The 19,115-nt window shown below is 42.4% G+C and overlaps 1 protein-coding gene across 8 annotated transcripts in view; it reads left to right on the forward strand.

Moving 5' to 3' along the window:
• Positions 1 to 19,115, forward strand: part of LOC115198263 (adhesion G protein-coupled receptor L3) — a 304,863-nt gene that overhangs the window by 255,240 nt on the left and 30,508 nt on the right. For all 8 annotated transcript variants that reach the window (XM_029760110.1, XM_029760112.1, XM_029760113.1 and 5 more), the window contains 2 exons: positions 5,945 to 6,154; positions 9,167 to 9,387. In XM_029760110.1, coding sequence (XP_029615970.1) covers positions 5,945 to 6,154; positions 9,167 to 9,387 — 431 coding nt within the window. The remainder of the gene's footprint in view (positions 1 to 5,944; positions 6,155 to 9,166; positions 9,388 to 19,115) is intronic.

The raw sequence follows: 19,115 nt of genomic DNA on the forward strand, positions 1-19,115 counted from the left end.
CCTCCTGGCCCTTTAAACCTGATGAATGGTCCGAGATCCCTGATTCATGTGTCCTCTTTGCTACCACTCTCTTCGTCCCACACAGAGCGTAAATCCTTGCCCAGACGTGAAAGCGCTGCGCGACACCCCTCAGTAGGGCTACTGATACCCTTACTACAACATTTGCCCTGCCCCACCATATTTTATGACTGAAGCATTTTCTATCTCTCTCTCACTCACTCACTCACTCACTCACTCACACTCACTCACTCACTCACTCACACACACACACACACACACACACACACACACACACACACACACACACACACACACACACACACACACACACATATCCAGGCAGATTTATGAATTTTAATTGGATTGGCGTCATGCTGCGAGCGGTTCTTTGAGGAATATCAAGGCAGGAAGCTTATCTCCCATCTCCCATTGGCCCACATGATCTTGACACGTCCAGAGCCCAGTGTAGGCACCTCTGTTAGGATGAAGGGTCTCAACGGCGATTCATTTGTTATCGTGTGATATCTGATTGGATGGACTTGATTGGAGGTGTCAGGGCATAGTGCGACGGGGAATGCAGTTGACATGTACACTGAGTGAACAAAACATTAGGAACACCTGCTCATTCCATGACAGACTGAGACGCCTTATTGATGTCACTTGTTAAATCCACTTCAAATCAGTGTAGATGAAGGGGAGGAGACAGGTTAAAGAAGGATTTTTAATCCTTGAGAAATTGCGACATCGATTGGGTATGTGTGCCATTCCTGGTTTGAGTGTGTCAAGAACTGCAACGCTGCTGGGTTTTTCCACGCTCAACAGTTTCCCGTGTGTATCAAGAATGGTACACCACCCAAAGGACATCCAGCTAACTTGACAACAACGGTGGGAAGCATTGGAGTCAACATGAGCCAGCATCCCTGTGGAACGCTTTCGACACCTTGTAGAGTCCACGTCCTGCCGAATTGAGGTTGTCTGAGGGCAAAAAGGGGGTACAACTCAATAATAAGGAAGGTGATCTTAGTGTTTTGTCCACTGTCTGATTTCCTGGTAACAGCAGGCCATATGTTGTGCCTCGCGGTAACAGATCAGGGGCAAACCCAATCTCCCCAGGCATCTGTCTGGAATGAAAAATATGTGTGTTCAAGAAATAAAAAAGGGTGACGGGAGAGATTGGAAGAGAAATCGAATGTGCACAAGGCGCGTACCGCCCTAGTAAGTAACATATCCACTGGTATGACTCGGTGGCCACCCACGACACAGAGTGAATTTTGGAGCGAGTTAGTCTGCTGCTTTGGGGACCCCGTGCCCCTTCCCGCCGCGGACGCCTGTTAAAGGAGAGGAGCGTTGCGGTTGAGCCACCGTGGCTCTGTGGCGGTAGTGTGTGACAGCCAGCTGCCATCCCGGGCGAGACCCCAGAAAAGGGCCTTCATCGTAGGGATAAAGTCGAGGCCGGCGGCAGCTTAGCGATCATCCACCCTCCCAGAACAAAGAGATGTCACTGCAGTAGATCCATCACACAGGTGTGGATGCATCCTAGCCCTCCCTCTCCTTTTGACCCAGCACCCCCTCTCTATATCGAGGCAGAGATTGTGATGGATAGAGACTGAAGCCATGGCACAGCTTGCTAGCTCAACCCACCCTAGGTCCCCTTTTCCAAACAATCTGCATCTGCCACCACCCAGCGCATGAGATGCCTTTGTAGCAAAGGGGGACCAGAGACAGACAGAGACACACACACACACACACACACAGCTCCACCCCCCCTGATGTATACACTACGGCTCATCAGGCATGAGAATCAAGAGGCTCAGGGTAGCGGGTCGACTGTTATTGTACAGCAGCCTCTTAATGATCAGCATCTGTTCTCTTCTCTCTGCCCGCTAGCATTAGCCCGCGCTCCGCGCACCCGTTAAGCAGGCCTTTTGTGTGTCGTTTCCTACCAAGATCCCCTTGCTGCAAAAAATCCCCCCTGGTTGATCTAGCCTTTCACCCCGCCCCCCTGTGGAAAATCATACTGCTGACTCGGGTGGAAGTTTGATTTAAAGGCAGTGCTCGTTTGTGTGAAAAGATATACTGTGTGTTTTCTGTAAGAAAACATTGAGGAGCGCATCCTCTATTTGCGACTCACTGATATTGTCCTTGAGGAATATTGTGTAAGCCTTTGGAATTGCACATACACACACAAACACACGCGTTTCTAGTGATTGAATACCTGCTCTGCAAAACGTACATCCTCAGGAAACACTGCAAGTAAATAAAATGTGCAATCATGTTCATCACAGCTAGAGGCTATGGAGAAGAAAAGCGGTCTGTTTCTATTCCTATTGTGTTACCTCTGTGATCCTCATTACTACTCATGCGTAGTCGAGTCCGGAAACATCGAGCCCAGCCGAGACGGCAGTCAGTTTGACGGCGGATACCGCGGATACCAGTTTTCTTTTAGGTATTTTTGAACAAAGCCTTAAAGTTAATGCTTGCTGGTGGGAGAATGAAGAGAATTCTGTGGGGAAATGAGGAGTGTCTGAAGCTGACTAGTGTTTGGTTGGCAGTAAATATGTTATGTTAATAAATCATGATGTCTCGGATGCTTAATTGCCTAGTTTTGTAGATATAAGAGACTTAGTTTCTTGGGAACGCGTCACGTTTTCACCTTTATCTTGAATATATTTTAGGTGTGTGTCGTGGAGAGTTATGGTGACTTTAGTGACAAATTATGATGTTAGAGCTATATGGTGTAGGGTGAAGTTTCCCCGAGATGCTGATCTTGGGTGAGTTTTGCATTTCCCTCAACTAATGGTTAGGATTGGGGGGGGGGAAGCTGATCCTAGATCCCCCCCCCCAGAGCAGGTGGTTTTCAAGATCCATGTATGTATTTGGTTGGTACTTGAGTTGCCAACTATCCACAGCATTCCTTAAATACTAACAACGGTAATAACCAATATAATTTGAACGATTTCCTCATCTAAATGTGCTGATTAAGCAGAACATGGGCATTGCATCTTAATGAAACAAGGGTCTGCGTGGTATTGATTAGGCCATAATTGATTGATGAGGGCAAAAACGGTGCCGTAAGGGAATTTTATGGTAATCTCGAAGTACTGCGTGCTTTTGGACAGTGTGTTTATATCAATTGGTGTGTCTTCTGTGTGTGGATGTTATCCTTATGAGGTTGTAAGCACAAATCTCTACACACGTTTTTTTTTTGGTCCCTTTCTGGAAATGTGTCTTGCATCTCATCTCAAATAGCACAGCATCACTATATACAGTATACAGTGCATTCTGAAGGTATTCAGACCCCTTGACTTTTTCCTCATTTTGTTTTACGTTACAGCCTTATTCTAAAATGTCTGAAATAGTTTTTTTCCCCTCACTAATCTACACACAATTCCCCATAATGACAAAGTAAAAACATGTTTTACATTTTTTTTTTCAAATGTATATAAAAAAACGGAAATATGACATTTACATAGGTATTCAGACCTTTTACTCAGTACTTTGTTGAAGCACCTTTGGCAGCAAATACATCCTCGAATCTTCTTGAGTGACGCTACAAGCTTGGCACACCTGTATTTGGGGAGTTTCCCCCATTCTTCTCTGCAGATCATCTCAAGCTCTGTCAGGTTGGATGGGGAGTATCACTGCACAGCTATCTTCAGATGTTCGATCGGGTTCAAGTCTGGGCTCTTCAGAGACTTGTCCCGAAGCCACTCCTGCCTTGTCTTGGCTATGTGCTTAGGATTGTTGTCCTGTTGGAAGGTGAACCTTCGCCACAGGCTGAGGTCCTGAGTGCTCTGGAGCAAGTTTCCATCAAGGATCTCTCTGTACTTTGCTCCGTTCATCTTTCCCTCGATCCTGACTAGTCTCCCAGTCCCTACCACTGAAAAACATCCCCACAGTATGATGCTGCCACCATTATGCTTCACCGTAGGGATGGTGCAAGTATTCCTCCAGATCTGACACTTGGCATTCAGGCCAAAGAGTTCAATCTTGGTTTCGTCAAACCAGAGAATGTTGTTTCTCATGGTCTGAGAGTCCTTTAGGTGCCTTTTGGCAAACTCCAAGTGGGCTGTTATGTGCCTTTTACTGAGGAGTGGCTTCCATCTGGCCACTCTACCATAAAGGCCTGATTGGTGGAGTGCTGCAGAGATGGGAGAACCTTCCAGAAGGACAACCATCTCCACAGAGGAACTCTGGAGCTCTGACAGAGTGACCATCGGGTTCTTGGTCACCTCGCTGACCAAGGCCCTTCTCACCCGATTGCTCAGTTTGGCCGGGCGGCCAGCTCTAGGAAGAGTTTTTGTGGTTCCAAAATTCTTCCATTTAAGAATGATGGAGGCCACTGTGTTCTTGGGGACCTTCAATGCTGCAGAAGTGTTTTGGTACCATTCCCCAGATCTGTGCCTCGACACAATCCTGTCTCTGAGCTCTACGGACAATTCCTTCGACCTCATGGCTTGGTTTTTGCTCTGTCATGCACTGCGGGACCTTATATAGACAGATGTGTGCCTTTCCAAATCATGTCCAATCAATTGAATTTACCATAGGTGGACTCCAGTCAAGTTGTAGAAACATCTCCAGGATGATCAATGGAAACAGGATGCACCTGAGCTCAATTTCGAGTCTCATAGTAAAGTGTGAATACTTATGTAAGTAAGGTATTTCTGTTTTTTTATTTGTAATATATTTGCAAAAATGTCTAAACCTGTTTTCACTTTGCAATTTTGGGGTATTGTGTGTCGATTGATGCGAAAAACAATGCAATCTGTAATGGAACAAAATGTGGAAAATGTCAAGGGGTCTGAATACTTTCCGAATGCACTATATTTACATTTACATTTAAGTCATTTAGCAGACGCTCTTATCCAGAGCGACTTACAAATTGGTGCATTCACCTTATATTTAGTACAATATACATAGTCATATCACATATGGTCTAGGCAGGTATACAGTTGTGATCCTGTACCAATATTAATGTATTTGAGGGAGCATGATAAATGGAACATGTTGTGCCTTTGCTCCATGTCTACCCAACGCTAACACATTGAAAGAATTGCCATTTCAGAATGTGTTACTTTTTTGTGGTTCATTTAAGTAGTCCTTTAGTGCACTGACTTATGGTTTACTGTAAATTCCCTTTGATTGTTGCTGTTGCGGCATAGTGCCTGCTTATTTCCTGTTAGTACAGGTATCTGCCATCAGAAGGGTGCTTTTTTTTAATTGCTGGGGAATTTATCCTTTAAAAAAAGCATTGACTAAAAGCAGTGATGACATTGATTGACTGTAGTGCGGTTGAATAAATTACCCATAGTGCCTTTCACAGCCACCTGTGACCCTTTGACGTGGCTCATTTTGTTACCTTGCCAAAAAACCTCGGTGACACATTTTCATGCCATTTCCACATCACCACCTGTGGTCCTGTCTGTGAAAGCTAGGTAATTTCCTGAAGAGGTTGAGGGGTGGCCCTACCAAACGGCAATTTCATCTAGTTTTGAGTGTATTAGTGAATATAACATATCAAATAAAAATGTATTTGTCACATGCACCGAATACAACAAGTGTATACCTTACTGTGAAATGCTTACTTACAAGCCCTTAACCAACAATACAGTTCAAGAAATAGAGTTAATAAAATGTTTTCTAAATAAACTAAAGTAAAGAATAAAATAAAAAGTTACACAATAAAATAACAATAACGAGGCTATATTCAGGTTATGAGTGATTTTAGTTATCTGCCAGAACTAACTAAAAAAGATTGGAATCATATTGTCATCTGAACAGTCTGCAAATAACTCAGTGGACTTTATTGTGCCTTGGTCATTTTAATGCATCTATCGTTGTAGTGGTTGAGGCAACTCTATATGTATTTTAAATATGTCTAATAAAATACTTAAATTCATTTTTTTATTTATATATATTTTTTTTTAATTTTACCCTTTCCTAGAATACTGACCCGGTCCATGACCTGCTGTTGGATGTGATCACATGGGTTGGCATTCTGCTCTCCCTGGTCTGCCTGCTCATCAGCCTGTTCACCTTCTGCTTCTTCCGGGGCCTCCAGAGCGACCGCAACACCATCCACAAGAACCTCTGCATCAGCCTCTTCATTGCAGAGTCCCTCTTCCTGGTGGGGATCAACCGAGCTGACCAACCGGTAAGAACACTCCTAAGCCGGCCAGATGATGCTCAAAAAACACAGCCGACTCAATCTATTTTCAGTGGCAGCGGTGTGTTAGTGGAGGGTCTAGGGTGGTGTTGCTCTGTTTGTCTGATCATTCGGGGAGGTTTCTACTTTTGATACACTCCACCACAAGCCTGCATCAGGCATGTCTCATGCGTTTTGGTATTTAAGCCCCCGAAGATTCCCAGTGGTTGACAGAGGGAGGCGTGTCAGGGGGCTTCATCCCAGCAGTCTAAAGTTGCTCCCTTGTCTTGTCGTCTTTATACGCTCTAGTCTGAACATGCGGGATAGGTGAAGGCAACAAAGTCTATTTGGGATCTGTCACCAGTCTCCCGAATCAGTTCTGATCAGGGAAAGGAGGCGAGGAGAGGGAGCCACGTTCGACTATTGAAATGCATCCAGGGTGTCAGCTCTCTAGTGCTCGAAGGGCCAAAGTGCCCACGTGTTTTCATTTCAACCTGGCGTTTGATTCATTAGTGTTACTGATTGGCTAGAGAGGTTTCCCACCTGGTTCCTCAGGTCTAAATTAGACATGGTTCTGTGCTCTGTATATTAGTGCAATTGCCTATTATACAACTAGTAAGTCCCACAACGGTAACCAGGGCTTCAAAAGAGTTGCTCCACTGGTAACGGCTAGATTGTTAACCGTATAACCAGTTTCATTCCTTATGTTTAACTTTTGCTTCCAAGTTATTCTGTTCACACAACAACCCTGGTAAGACTCTAGAAATGATCGTAGAAAACCAGCATAAGCTGAGACAGGAATTTAGGAAATCCATCAGCTTTTGACCTTAACCCTTATGAACTGTTTCGCTCACATCTTCCTATTGCAGTTAAATATTTCAAAAGCATGTCGGATACTTAAGCATTCAGCGTGCGCTTCACCGTGGCTCTCTCATCTCTTGAGGGCCAGTTCCACTCGAGAAAGCAATTCAGTAGTCTGAGCAGAACATTAAGGTTTGAGTGTACCTCGATGCACTTCCTAGGGCATCTGTGTATTTGAAGGGTGAACCGCTCAAGTACAATGGATCTGTAGATGCTATATCATATTTGTGCTAGTCAACATTAGCAAGGATTCCCGGTTCATGGGAAATTGTCTGCTATCATAATTTAAAGAAGTGAAGGTTGCAGATAGTTGAATGTATCTGTTTCCTCTAGAGTTTAAAACAAATATAATTACCCCTTAGTCTGTTCTGATTCGAATGCCTCAACTGAACATGAGAACATGAGTGCTTTGAAGCTTTAAGTATCCATGGTTATGTGTGTGTGCCACTCATAACAATGTTGTTCATCAATTTATTGGAATGTAATGTATAGAATGTATTGATGGTATAGGTCAATCACGTGTATAAAGGAGAGAAATATGAAATGTGCCCAGCGAATAAACATCTTTAATATATCTTTTCAACTAGCAATGATAATCAACACCATGGGATACCTTTGCTAGGCAACCCTGACCTTTGCCCTCATCTAGACCTTTCTAAGCCTCTCCTCAGTCCTCCTGGTTCTCCCCCTGGTTCTCTCAGTTCTCCCCCGGTTCTCTCGGTCCCCCTGGTTCTCCCCCTGGTTCTCTCAGTTCTCCCCCTGGTTCTCTCGATTCTCCCCAGTCCCCCTGGTTCTCCCCCTGGTTCTCTCAGTTCTCCCCCTGGTTCTCTCGATTCTCCCCAGTCCCCCTGGTTCTCTCCCTGGTTCTCTCAGTTCTCCCCCTGGTTCCCTCGATTCTCCCCAGTCCCCCTGGTTCTCCCCCTGGTTCTCTCAGTTCTCCCCCTGGTTCTCTCGATTCTCCCCAGTCCCCCTGGTTCTCCACCTGGTTCTCTCAGTTCTCCCCCTGGTTCTCTCGATTCTCCCCAGTCCCCCTGGTTCTCCCCCTGGTTCTCTCAGTTCTCCCCCAGTTCTCTCGGTCCCCCTGGTTCTCCCCCTGGTTCTCTCAGTTCTCCCCCTGGTTCTCTCAGTTCTCCCCCAGTTCTCTCGGTCCCCCTGGTTCTCCCCCTGGTTCTCTCAGTTCTCCCCCTGGTTCTCTCGATTCTCCCCAGTCCCCCTGGTTCTCCCCCTGGTTCTCTCAGTTCTCCCCCTGGTTCTCTCGATTCTCCCCAGTCCCCCTGGTTCTCTCCCTGGTTCTCTCCAGTTCCACCCTGTTACTTCACCTGACACAGCTCAAGCTCCAATGTTTCTATCAAAGAAGCACACACACCCTCACCCCAGCCTCCCCTTTCCACCCCTCACCACCCCCCACTGCAATAGTGGGGGGTGGTGATCAATATGTCAGCCCCCCTGCTTTTAATGGCCGCCGCTGGATTGTCACTTAGAGAGCTGAGCTGACCTGCTAGAGTTCTGCACTAAGGACACCGTCATTATCAACAGGGCGCGGGGGGTGGGGGGTGTGTGAGAGAAGTTGTTTGAGGTTCTCACTTTGTGTTAATGAATGAAAGTGTGGTGTGTGTGTGTGTGTGTGTGTGTGTGTGTGTGTGTGTGTGTGTGTGTGTGTGTGTGTGAGAGAGAGCTGTAGTTTCCATGGTAAGGAATGTTGCACAATTAGAACAGTGGCAGACACACACACACACATGCTGTCATAAATGTGAACCCTAGAGTATGGATGACAAAGCAACATGTATATTATCTTAGAGTTTTCAGACTGTGCTTTTGCCCTCTACTCATAAGATGTGATGGTTTTGATTCAGTGGGCAGTTTTAAAGATCACTCTCTCCTGAATTGCATTGATGGCCACTGGTCCTGACAGTCATTTAATTGAACCAATTTCAATGACCGCTGAACAAAGTACCCCAGGTATGACCAATTGCTTCAATAATCTGATCATTTACAGTCGTTACAAGTAGTGTGTGTGTGCCCGTGTGTGTGTGCATGTGTGCGCATGCGCGTTTGCATGTGTGCGTTCTGCATATTGTTTTTGCTCTGCTGTGTCTAAGCCAAACTCATTCAAGTTTTGAACTTGACCTTTGACCTGTACCGTGTCACCTTTCCCCTCAGATTGCCTGTGCTGTGTTCGCTGCCCTGCTCCACTTCTTCTTCCTGGCGGCCTTCACCTGGATGTTCCTGGAGGGCGTGCAGCTCTACATTATGCTGGTGGAGGTGTTTGAGAGCGAGCACTCGCGCAAACGCTACTTTTACCTGGTGGGTTACGGCGTGCCAGCGCTCATCGTGGCCGTGTCTGCCGCCGTGGACTACCGGAGCTACGGCACGGACCGAGTGTGAGTATTTACCGGAAATGGAACCACGGCTTTAGAACCATACTATTAGAACGTTGACCGTAAGAACCCCGTTATTTAAACCATGCCCACCATTAACCCATTCCTTGCTAAAGGGTACATTCTAAAGCAGTGTTGCTGAAACCTCTCCTCAAGCACTGCGTGTTCCTTTATTTGATCTTTTCCAGTACTGGCACACCGGATTCAAATGTCTTCCCTGTAGCTCAGTTGGTAGAGCATGGTGTTTGCAACGCCAGGGTTGTGGGTTCAATTCCCACGGGGGGCCAGCACAGAAAAAAGAAATGTATGAAATTGTATGAAATGTATGCATTCACTACTGTTAGTCGCTCTGGATAAGAGCGTCTGCTAAATGACTAAAATGTAAAAAAAAAATGTAAATGTAAATGGGGTTGCAATTGAACAAATGTGTGAAACGTCAGTGTGGTCCTGAGGACGAGTTTGTGAAGCACTTCTCAAGAATTTGTATCTAGGGAAACAATAACGTGTTAACTTATTGTAGTCAACGTATTGAAATAATGGCTCGTTCAAACATGTCGTCGTCCATACGACCGGCACCTTCTGATGGCACACAATACCAGGCTGACGGCCATATCTGAACTATTCCAATATGTTTGTGATATGTTCACTATGGCTGTTGTGTAGGCAGGGTGGTCCACTGCTGTTAGTGTTTATTTGTTTACCGGCTGTCTAGACATAGTGACGTTCTGCTGTGCCGTTCTGTTTGGTTTTTGAGAGCGTGGTGGAAGTTCTTCTGCAGTTCTAAATCAGGGTCTGTATTCATAAGCGTCTCAGATTAGGAGTTCTGATCTAGGATAAGGTGCCCCCCCCCTCTCCAAGCAAAACTGATCCTAGATCAGCACTCTGGCCCAGATGACCTCATGATAGAGTTTCCTGAACACCTGACCTGAACGAGAAACATCTGGTAGGAGTAGGAGTTTTTCTTCTGACCAGGAACAACTATCTTGACACTAAATGTGGTTTATTTCCAAATGTATTTGGTCAGGTTAATTCACACAACCGCACTGATTCAGCTGACTAATTCCATTGAATAAAAACAGTTTGCGGTGGTCATTATAATTGCAATAACTGCTGCAATAACTAATTCTCCTCATCACTCCTGAACGGTTATTCTAACGCAGAACTTCTGCTGACGTGACAAAATGTCTTAACAGTGGCAAATGCAAGCCATAGCTGTGTGAATGTCAAGCCATTGTGGTTAGCGTTTTCAGCATTTACAGAACTCATGTATAACTGAGCATGAGAGCAATAGATGGAGAGATGAAGCACTAGTCAGAGCCGGAGCGAGAAACGGAGACTTCGGGAAAGTAATTGTCATACGTTCTTATGTTTCCCCGCTGAAGATACTGGAGAAATGATTTGATTTGCTCTCGCACTTCTCTCTGAAATATAAACCAGCGTTCCTAACAATGACGCAGAGCAGAAGTAGAGAGAAACTGTTCCTCTCTCACTAAATTTGTAGCCAATCTGGAAGAAAAAAAACAACAAAAAAACAATCAGCAGTTTCCACAAGATGTTTATCGTACGTGTCACTGTAGGAACTTTAGTGGTCTAATAATTGGTGATAATTGGTGACTTCATTAAATCATTCATTTGCCTACTGTTTCAAATTAATAATGTTGTTATAAGGGCACCATTAATCGTTTTAATTCAAAGAGAACAATTAACTTGAAACTCTGATTAGTAGTTTAGCCTTCGTTCATCAAGTCTCATATCAACAATCTTAAAGGACACAAGGTCTTTAATTGTATTAGAGACAGCACTTGTCAAAGCAAGAGAGAACCACATTTAATAAAGATAGGATTTATTGTTACGCCAGAGAAACACACAATGAAAAGAAACAAAGACTATGATCTATTAAGATTATAATTTTGCAATGCCGAATATTCAAGAAGGAAACACAGAGAATGTCATTTACTGAGTCAATGGTCAGATTCCTCTCTCTGTCTTTCTCATCGACCTGCGTCGGTACCGTCTATTGGCACAGCCAGCTTTGTGTTGCACACAAGCTATGAAGATGTCCAAGAACCCACTCTTGTGGGCCATTCGTTCTTCAGCAAAGTCTGTCCATTGTTCTTAATTCCTGGTAAGTGTTCCATCTCCGATTCTTCTTGAGGTAGATGTGCCTCTGAGTTCAGAGGCCGTTTCCTAGAGTTCTGTATCAGTCCAAGACTGACAATTCTTTGTCATGCCTACTTTCCTCTCTCCCTCCTGCAAGACAAGTCTCTTTCTCCTCCAAATCGATTCAATTCTCCATTTATCTGTCTTTTGGCTGAGTTTTCAACTGAATTTCCAACTGCCAGAGAGCAGTTTTTATTAGGGTGGGTGTGACACTTTATCCGATGGCCTCAGACATCAAGGGTGATGGGGAGTTCCCCATCCCGCTTTGAGTCAGAGTGACTTGTAAATAAGACATCATTACAAAAAAGACTATTAGGCCCTTATTGTACATATGAAATTGTTTTCGAAGTGTTTGTCTTACATTCTAGAACACAATGATACCCGATATGTAATATGTACTAACGTTTATTTAGAAGATACTAAATACTGCAATTACAGAGTAGATATACAAAAGTACAGATTTTTTTAACAATACCTTCACGTAATACGTCATCATTTCAAATGTATTTAAGTTTAGGGATAAAAGTCTATACTTTATTGTTTGCCTGTGTTAAGGAAGAGTTGGGCATTTTCCCGCCCAACATCATGGGGAAACTTTTGATAGACACACCACATGACCTTGGTTGTGTCTCCTGAGAGGTCAGAGTTCAACCTTTTCCTTCGAGCTGGTGTGACTGGTCAGCTATCTCCTAAGAGCAGGAAGAAATACTGTAAGTCAGTTCCTGAAAGGTTTATGACTCACGATATATGAAGGCCTGTTGGGCAAAGATAGTCTGTGGGGGTGAACATGGAGAGTCACGCCATGGGAATGTGATCCTGTGACCCCCTAGAGTAACAACATATACACTACCATTCAAAAGTTTGGGGCCACTTAGAAATGTATTGTTTTTGAAAGAAAAGCACATTTTTTGGTCCAATTAAAATAACATAAAATTGATCAGAAATACAGTGTAGACATTGTTAATGTTGTAAATGACTATTGTAGGTGGAAATATGGAATATCTACATAGGTGTTCAGAGGCCCATTATCAGCAACCATCACTCCTGTGTTCCAATGGCACGTTGTGTTAGCTAATGCAATATTATCATTTTAAAAGGCTAATTGATGATTAGAAAACCCTTTTGCAATTATGTTAGCACAGCTGAAAACTGTTCTGATTAAAGAAGCAATAAAAGTGGCCTTTAGACTAGAGTATCTGGAGCATCAGCATTTGTGGGTTTCGATTACAGGCTAAAAATGGCCAGAAAGAAAGGACTTTCTTCTGAAACTCGTCAGTCTATTCTTGTTCTGATAAATGAAGGCTATTGCATGCGAGAAATTGCTAAGAAACTGAAGATCTCGTTGTCACGAGAATTTTCAATCCCAATAATGATAATTAAACAATCATTTAATCTTTGACCAATTTCCCGAGGTTTGTAAGACCCTGGGATCAATAATAATTGGGCAAAGTCTCAGATTTTAAAAAAGGTTAGTCGATTTTTATTCATGAGAGTTCTAAAGTCAAAAATGAGGACCCAGACCTTTTATAATACACACACACACATTGCTATCTTTAGACCACTCCCTGCTCAAACAACCAGTACTTTTCCACTAACCACAAAGAACCATACATTTTGTCCCATCCTTTAAGGCTTTCACATCCCCTCCCCCGTTGGAGTCCTCTTGGTTTGAAAACCTCTAATGATTTCCTATTATCTACTCTACAACTTCACTCTGCTTACATCTCTACTAAAGAATATAATACCCTAGTATTAAAATTCGAACAGATCTACACACATCCTCGTTTTATCTTCTCATGCTTCTCAAACATTTCACACTATCATACAATTTCAGAGTGGAACACTTTATCCATTATTCTAAAGCATACAAATTATTCTATCACTCGTACAACGCTGTGTACTACTCCCTTCACAGAACAGCGCAAACTGGCTCTAACCAGAATAGAAAGAGGAGTGGGAGGCCCTGGTGAACAATTGAGCAAGAGGACAAGTACATTAGTGTGTCTAGTTTGTGAAACAGACGCGTTACAAGTCCTCAACTGGCAGCTTCATTAAATAGTACCCGCAAAACATCAGTCTCAATGTCAACAGTGAAGAGGTGACTCCTGGATGCTAGAGCATTGGACTAGTAACCGAAAGGTTGCAAGATCGAATCCCTAAGCTGACAATGTAAAAATATCTGTCGTTCTGCACCTGAACAAGGCAGTTAACCCACTGTTCCTAGGCCATCATTGAAAAGAAGAATTTGTTCTTAACTGACTTGCCTAGTTAAATAAAGGTAAAATTAAAAAAATAAAGCCAATCCAACTTGTGGGAGGTGCTCCAGGAAGCATGGGGTGAAATCTCAACAAATTACCTCAACAAATTTACAACTAGAATGCCAAAGTTCTGTAAGGCTGTAATTTCTAGAAATGGAGGATTTGCAGACACAATTATTATTTCAATTAAGAATCATTATTTATTACTTTGTCAACGTCTTGACTCTATTTCCTATTCATTTTGCAACTCATTTAATGTATGTTTTCATAGAAAACAATGAAATTTGTAAGTGACCCCAAACTTTTAAATGGTAGTGTATACACACACACACACACACACACACACACACACACAAGACATTTGGGTGTAGCAGGAGCCACATTTCTTGGTGATGGATTGAGATGATAGCTGCCACTGCCTGCCGCCACAGCACCATGTGAATAATTAAATTCTAGCCACCGGTGGAACAATTATTCGCAGCCGTGAGAGATGGGGGGATGGGACAGGGTGTGACATGCTCAGCTAGAGATGGAGGAGTTTGGGCATCACATAGCTCAATATTCCACCTAGAATCAGAATAGAATCATTTGAGCAGTAAAAACATGACCATGGGTTGTCCTGTTAACTGAGGAGAAAGTGTCACCCTTTACAAATTCAAAATGGCCACTAAGATTTTGCTTAGTCACATCTCTAAGGGAGTCCAGTGACAGAGAACATAATGAAAAGCATTGTTTTGTGTTACATGCCCTCGCGTAGTTCCATTTAGGCTGTTATGGGGATAATTCGCTCAGGAGTTAAACAGTAAGTGTGTTATAAGTGTTTCTGTTCCTTGAATAGCAGCATGTTCCAATTGATTCCACAATCTGTTATTTTCAACTGTTTACCGAAAATGCTACATTAGTCTAGTCTACGTTGCCAGAGTATTCTTAGACTATTGTTAGATTGTGTTAGTTGTTGGGGACAATATCTCTGTATGAACAGTGAATTTATTAATTAAAAAAAAGCCCTAGGTTTGGGGTATATACTATTCTACTGTAAATTATATACCATGAGATGAACTCAGTTCATATTTACAAATGACAATAATGCCTTACCAAAAAGCCACATAGCTCACATTTCACCCTAAATAATTTACTTGATCATTTAGCTGACTTTTAATAATGACAGTTTGTTATAACTTTGAGAGCATCTCTGTCCATTTTGCAACAGATAAACTGCGTTTAGACACCTTGGCATACGTGGAGCCCCTCATGTTCTCACGCGTGACTTTAAGTCTCTTTAGGTTCTCTCATCTCGAGAGAAACGTCTCTCTCCAAAGTGTCTCTGAGCTAAACTAATGTGTCAAGTTGCTGTGTATCAGTGTCACCGATACTGGTACGCAACACTAGACGTTGGGAGACAAAACGCTACCTGGGTTTCTATTCTCTTTGCATCGTAACCAAGAAGATCAGAGGAGGCTGCCGCCAACGCAGTGTCAGGCCGGCACATGGGAAAAATAGATACGCTCAAAAAGCAAAACAGAACCCTGACATGACTGGAGAGGAGAACATGCAGATAGTCAAGTATTCTCCATAAATGACAGCCCTTTCCCTTTAAAAAAAATCAGCTTTCAGCATATTTTATAATGACTACTTAGGAAGCCTTTGATATGCGCATGCGTTTACATCTTCTCCTCTTATCCCTTGATAAGAGCCACGGGGAGAATTGCCAAATCCCAGTAACACCAAAGTAACACTCACTGGTTGTTTCCCAGATGGTACTCTATCCCCTATATAGTGCACTACTTTTGACCATGGCCCATAGAGTGGTGCCATTTGTAGGGCTCTATAAAATCGGGCTTTTCTTTGTTGTTGCCTTATTCAGTATCTTTTTTTCCCCAAATTCTGTAATTTTTGTGAGGTTTCCATTTTTTCCTGCAATATTTTTGGTTTGTTTGGTTTTTTGTTGTTCAGTCTTAAAAATCACACGTTTTAAATAGAAAAATAACACAATTGGATGGTTTAACTCCACAACAATGCTTAAACCAGGAGACCACTTTTGAGGTCAGAAAAAACAAAAAGTATGTTGATTTTATTTGTCAAACGTCAGTCAAGCATCGATCATCATGTCACCAGAATTACACCCTCAATTTCTTTTGGAAAGGAGCATCAAGCTCATACCGTGCACTTTCACCACCCTGTGAAGTTCATCATAACTTATCATCTGTAGCCATTCATAGCTAGAAGGGAACAAGCTTTTGTCAAATTAACGTCAGATTTTACGCGCATCAGGTTAGGATAATTAACGTAGCAGGTTAGGAGAATTAGGTTAATGTTAGGAAAAGGGTTAGGGTTAGCTAAAATGCAAAATTGGACCAAAACATCCTGTTTCCATCACAACAGTCATGATTTTCTTCAAATATACAGTATGACTTTACTCGCATAAAAACTGTGAATGGAAACATGTATAGTGTTGTTAGCTATCTGGCTATCCAGAATCAAAACAACTCATGGACTTCTGCCCCATTGCAGCGTGGGCATCGTTTCCGTGACAACGTCAGCTAACCCATCTGTATTTATTTTCTTTCAAAGCCTCTTTTGGCACCATAACTGTGCTAGAGCATGTTGGTGTGTGATGTAATTGCACATACTTGGCCAAGGCATTTGAGCTTGTAGCTGCGACTGTAGTCTAATAACGCTACTGACACCTAATATGGTTGAAACACGAGCGAATATTGCACTAGGGCCATTTCATGTAAGAAAAATAAATATATTTTTCAGGACTCAGTATGTATTTATGAACACTCACTATCGTAGTCCGTGTTCGAGGTGACACAGAATGTTCGGCACTGAGCAAATTTCAGGTCTTGTGAGTGGAAACATTAATTTTGCAAGCATTCTGTGCAACATCCGGCGTGCGTTACCTGTGAATGCTGAGGCTGTACCGCAATAGGCCAAGGGCCACTGACATAGTGATTTTGTAAATAAGAAAATCGCCCACCCCCCCAGGAAAAGCAACTTCCTGTCTCTTCCCTGACTTTTCCTAAATGTTTGTATTTTACATTGCTAATTTGTCCGAATTGTAAAATCACAAACAGAAAAGTATTTAGAGCCTTTTTACCAGTTTTATTTTCCCACACCTATTCCCAACTTAACCCGCCAAGACAATGTGCTGTAGGACGTTGGTACCCAGCCAGGCGCTAATGCGTCTCTATCTCCTCACTGAATGAATGATAAATAGTTGAATAGGAAATAATTGTGCACTTAACTTCACAATTGAAATGAAACGAGGCCTTACTGAATGGTAAGGAGAGTGAAGAGGTTGATTTTAATTTAGAACAACAATAGTGTAATGATGAGTGTGTGTTATGCCTATTTATCAGCGTTGGCACCCATGTTTATCGCAAATCATTTGACCGTGTACCTTGTGGGTTGATATTTTCTTTTACGTTTTACTTTGTAAATAGAAGCTGTTAAGGGACTGTTTTATTTACCCTAACTCTATTACTTATCATATTTATTGTAAGGGAAACGAAAAATGCAAAAACATGTCTTTGACTCTATCCATGTTGATGAGCTAGGGGAAGCAAACGATGCCTCTCAGCCTGCACAGCCGCTCCATCGAAACTACTCCTAAACAACACAAACTAAACAACACCAAAGCTAATTTCACACATAATAACAGTTAGCCTAAAGACTCAATTCGATTTTACAATAGTCTGATGAGTGAAAATATTATAAGTTGTCAAATTTTACGTGAAGAAATGGCCACAGCTTGGAATTGACATATGCAGGGAAAGGAGCATCACTTGATCAAATCTTCCTTTAGAGTCACATGCAGGTAAAATGTTCTATTTAGTATCAGAAAGAGCATATTCTGCATTCTATGACACTTTGTCAAATAACTCTCATAATTCAAAAGAAGAATATCTGTGCTTACCATTCAGCACTTGCGCGACAGTATTGCTCTGGCTACTAGAAAAGATTAGTAACATAATATGCTATCCTGATTATTCAAATACATTTTCTTATTTCCACAATGTTTCTTTAGACCTTGCAAAACAAAATTATAATGATTTCTTTGTGATTTGATTTTCGTTTTTTACTTATAGACTAGAGCAGGCGTATTCAACTCTTACCAGCAGTCCGGAGCCTGCTGGTGTTCTACCTGATCATTAGTTTCACCCACCTGGTATCCCAGGTTTAAATCATCCTTGATTAGAAGGGTACAAGGGAAAAAAAATGCAGTGAGACTGACTTCAATGTCCAGAGTTGAGTTTGAGGGGCCTAGAGTAACCTAAACAAGGGGAAATGCTATTATGTTCTTTTAAATAATTGTTTTTTAGTATTCTAATGTTACCCAAGACATTCTTAAACACCACCTAATGATTATTCTTCCAATAGCATATATCAAATATATTGATGTTGATGTGTCATAGTCTGGAAGTGGTGTCGAAAATAGACTATAGACTTTTTTCAGTAGGACTTTCTCAACCTTCTCTACAAGGTACTTATAGGCTGTAGGGCCAGGTGGGTCTAGTGTTACAGTTACAGTTTCAGACAGCGGCCATAGGCTATTGCGGCTATTTGAGAATAATATAGTGCTATCATAGTGGCCTGTCAACAAAACATTTCCACATGGATATAGCTATAGCTGTTGTCTATGATATCGCCTACAATAGCCAATATGTGGTGTTCAATGTAGGCCTACATTCCATGAGACTTTTTAAAAACATTATGCATGGGTTGACATTAAACATTTTAGGGCTGATGTTTTAGTTGTCTGAAAGCACAAATCACCTCATAACATTTAAGAAATGATCTGTAGCACAATTGGCCAGGTAGGTGACTGAAAATTACATTGTATTTTGTTATATGATGCAAGAAACCACTTTACCAAATTAAATTAATGCTCTCTTCCTATTGGCTTATTTGCATATTCGAGCCTGTCTCAAAACAGGACACTGCCCCTTTAAGACAAAAAAAAGCTCTTTCTCTGACTCGCTTTTTAAAGACTGTTAGATATCTACATGTTCCGTGCTCTTGTAGGAAGCAATCACTCCCTCATTGCTGACCCAAATGAGCTATAACCGGGCTAGAAACTCACTAACTAATGTGCACACACAGCTACACATGGCTCTGCTCTGTGATCTCAAATGTGCATCTAGGCTAGCTACTCTGACAGAGGGTGATGGAAAAACCGCTTATGCCCATGAAATAGATCAAGGGTACGCCAACGTGCTCCTCAGCAGGCTCAGCCTACATCAAAACCACCAACTTAGTCTTGAAGTTAGATTTGGTTTGCTGCATTAAAAGGGAGTGTTATTATGTTGA

Source organism: Salmo trutta, chromosome 8, assembly GCF_901001165.1.
Source record: "Salmo trutta chromosome 8, fSalTru1.1, whole genome shotgun sequence".
Lineage (NCBI taxonomy): Eukaryota > Metazoa > Chordata > Actinopteri > Salmoniformes > Salmonidae > Salmo > Salmo trutta.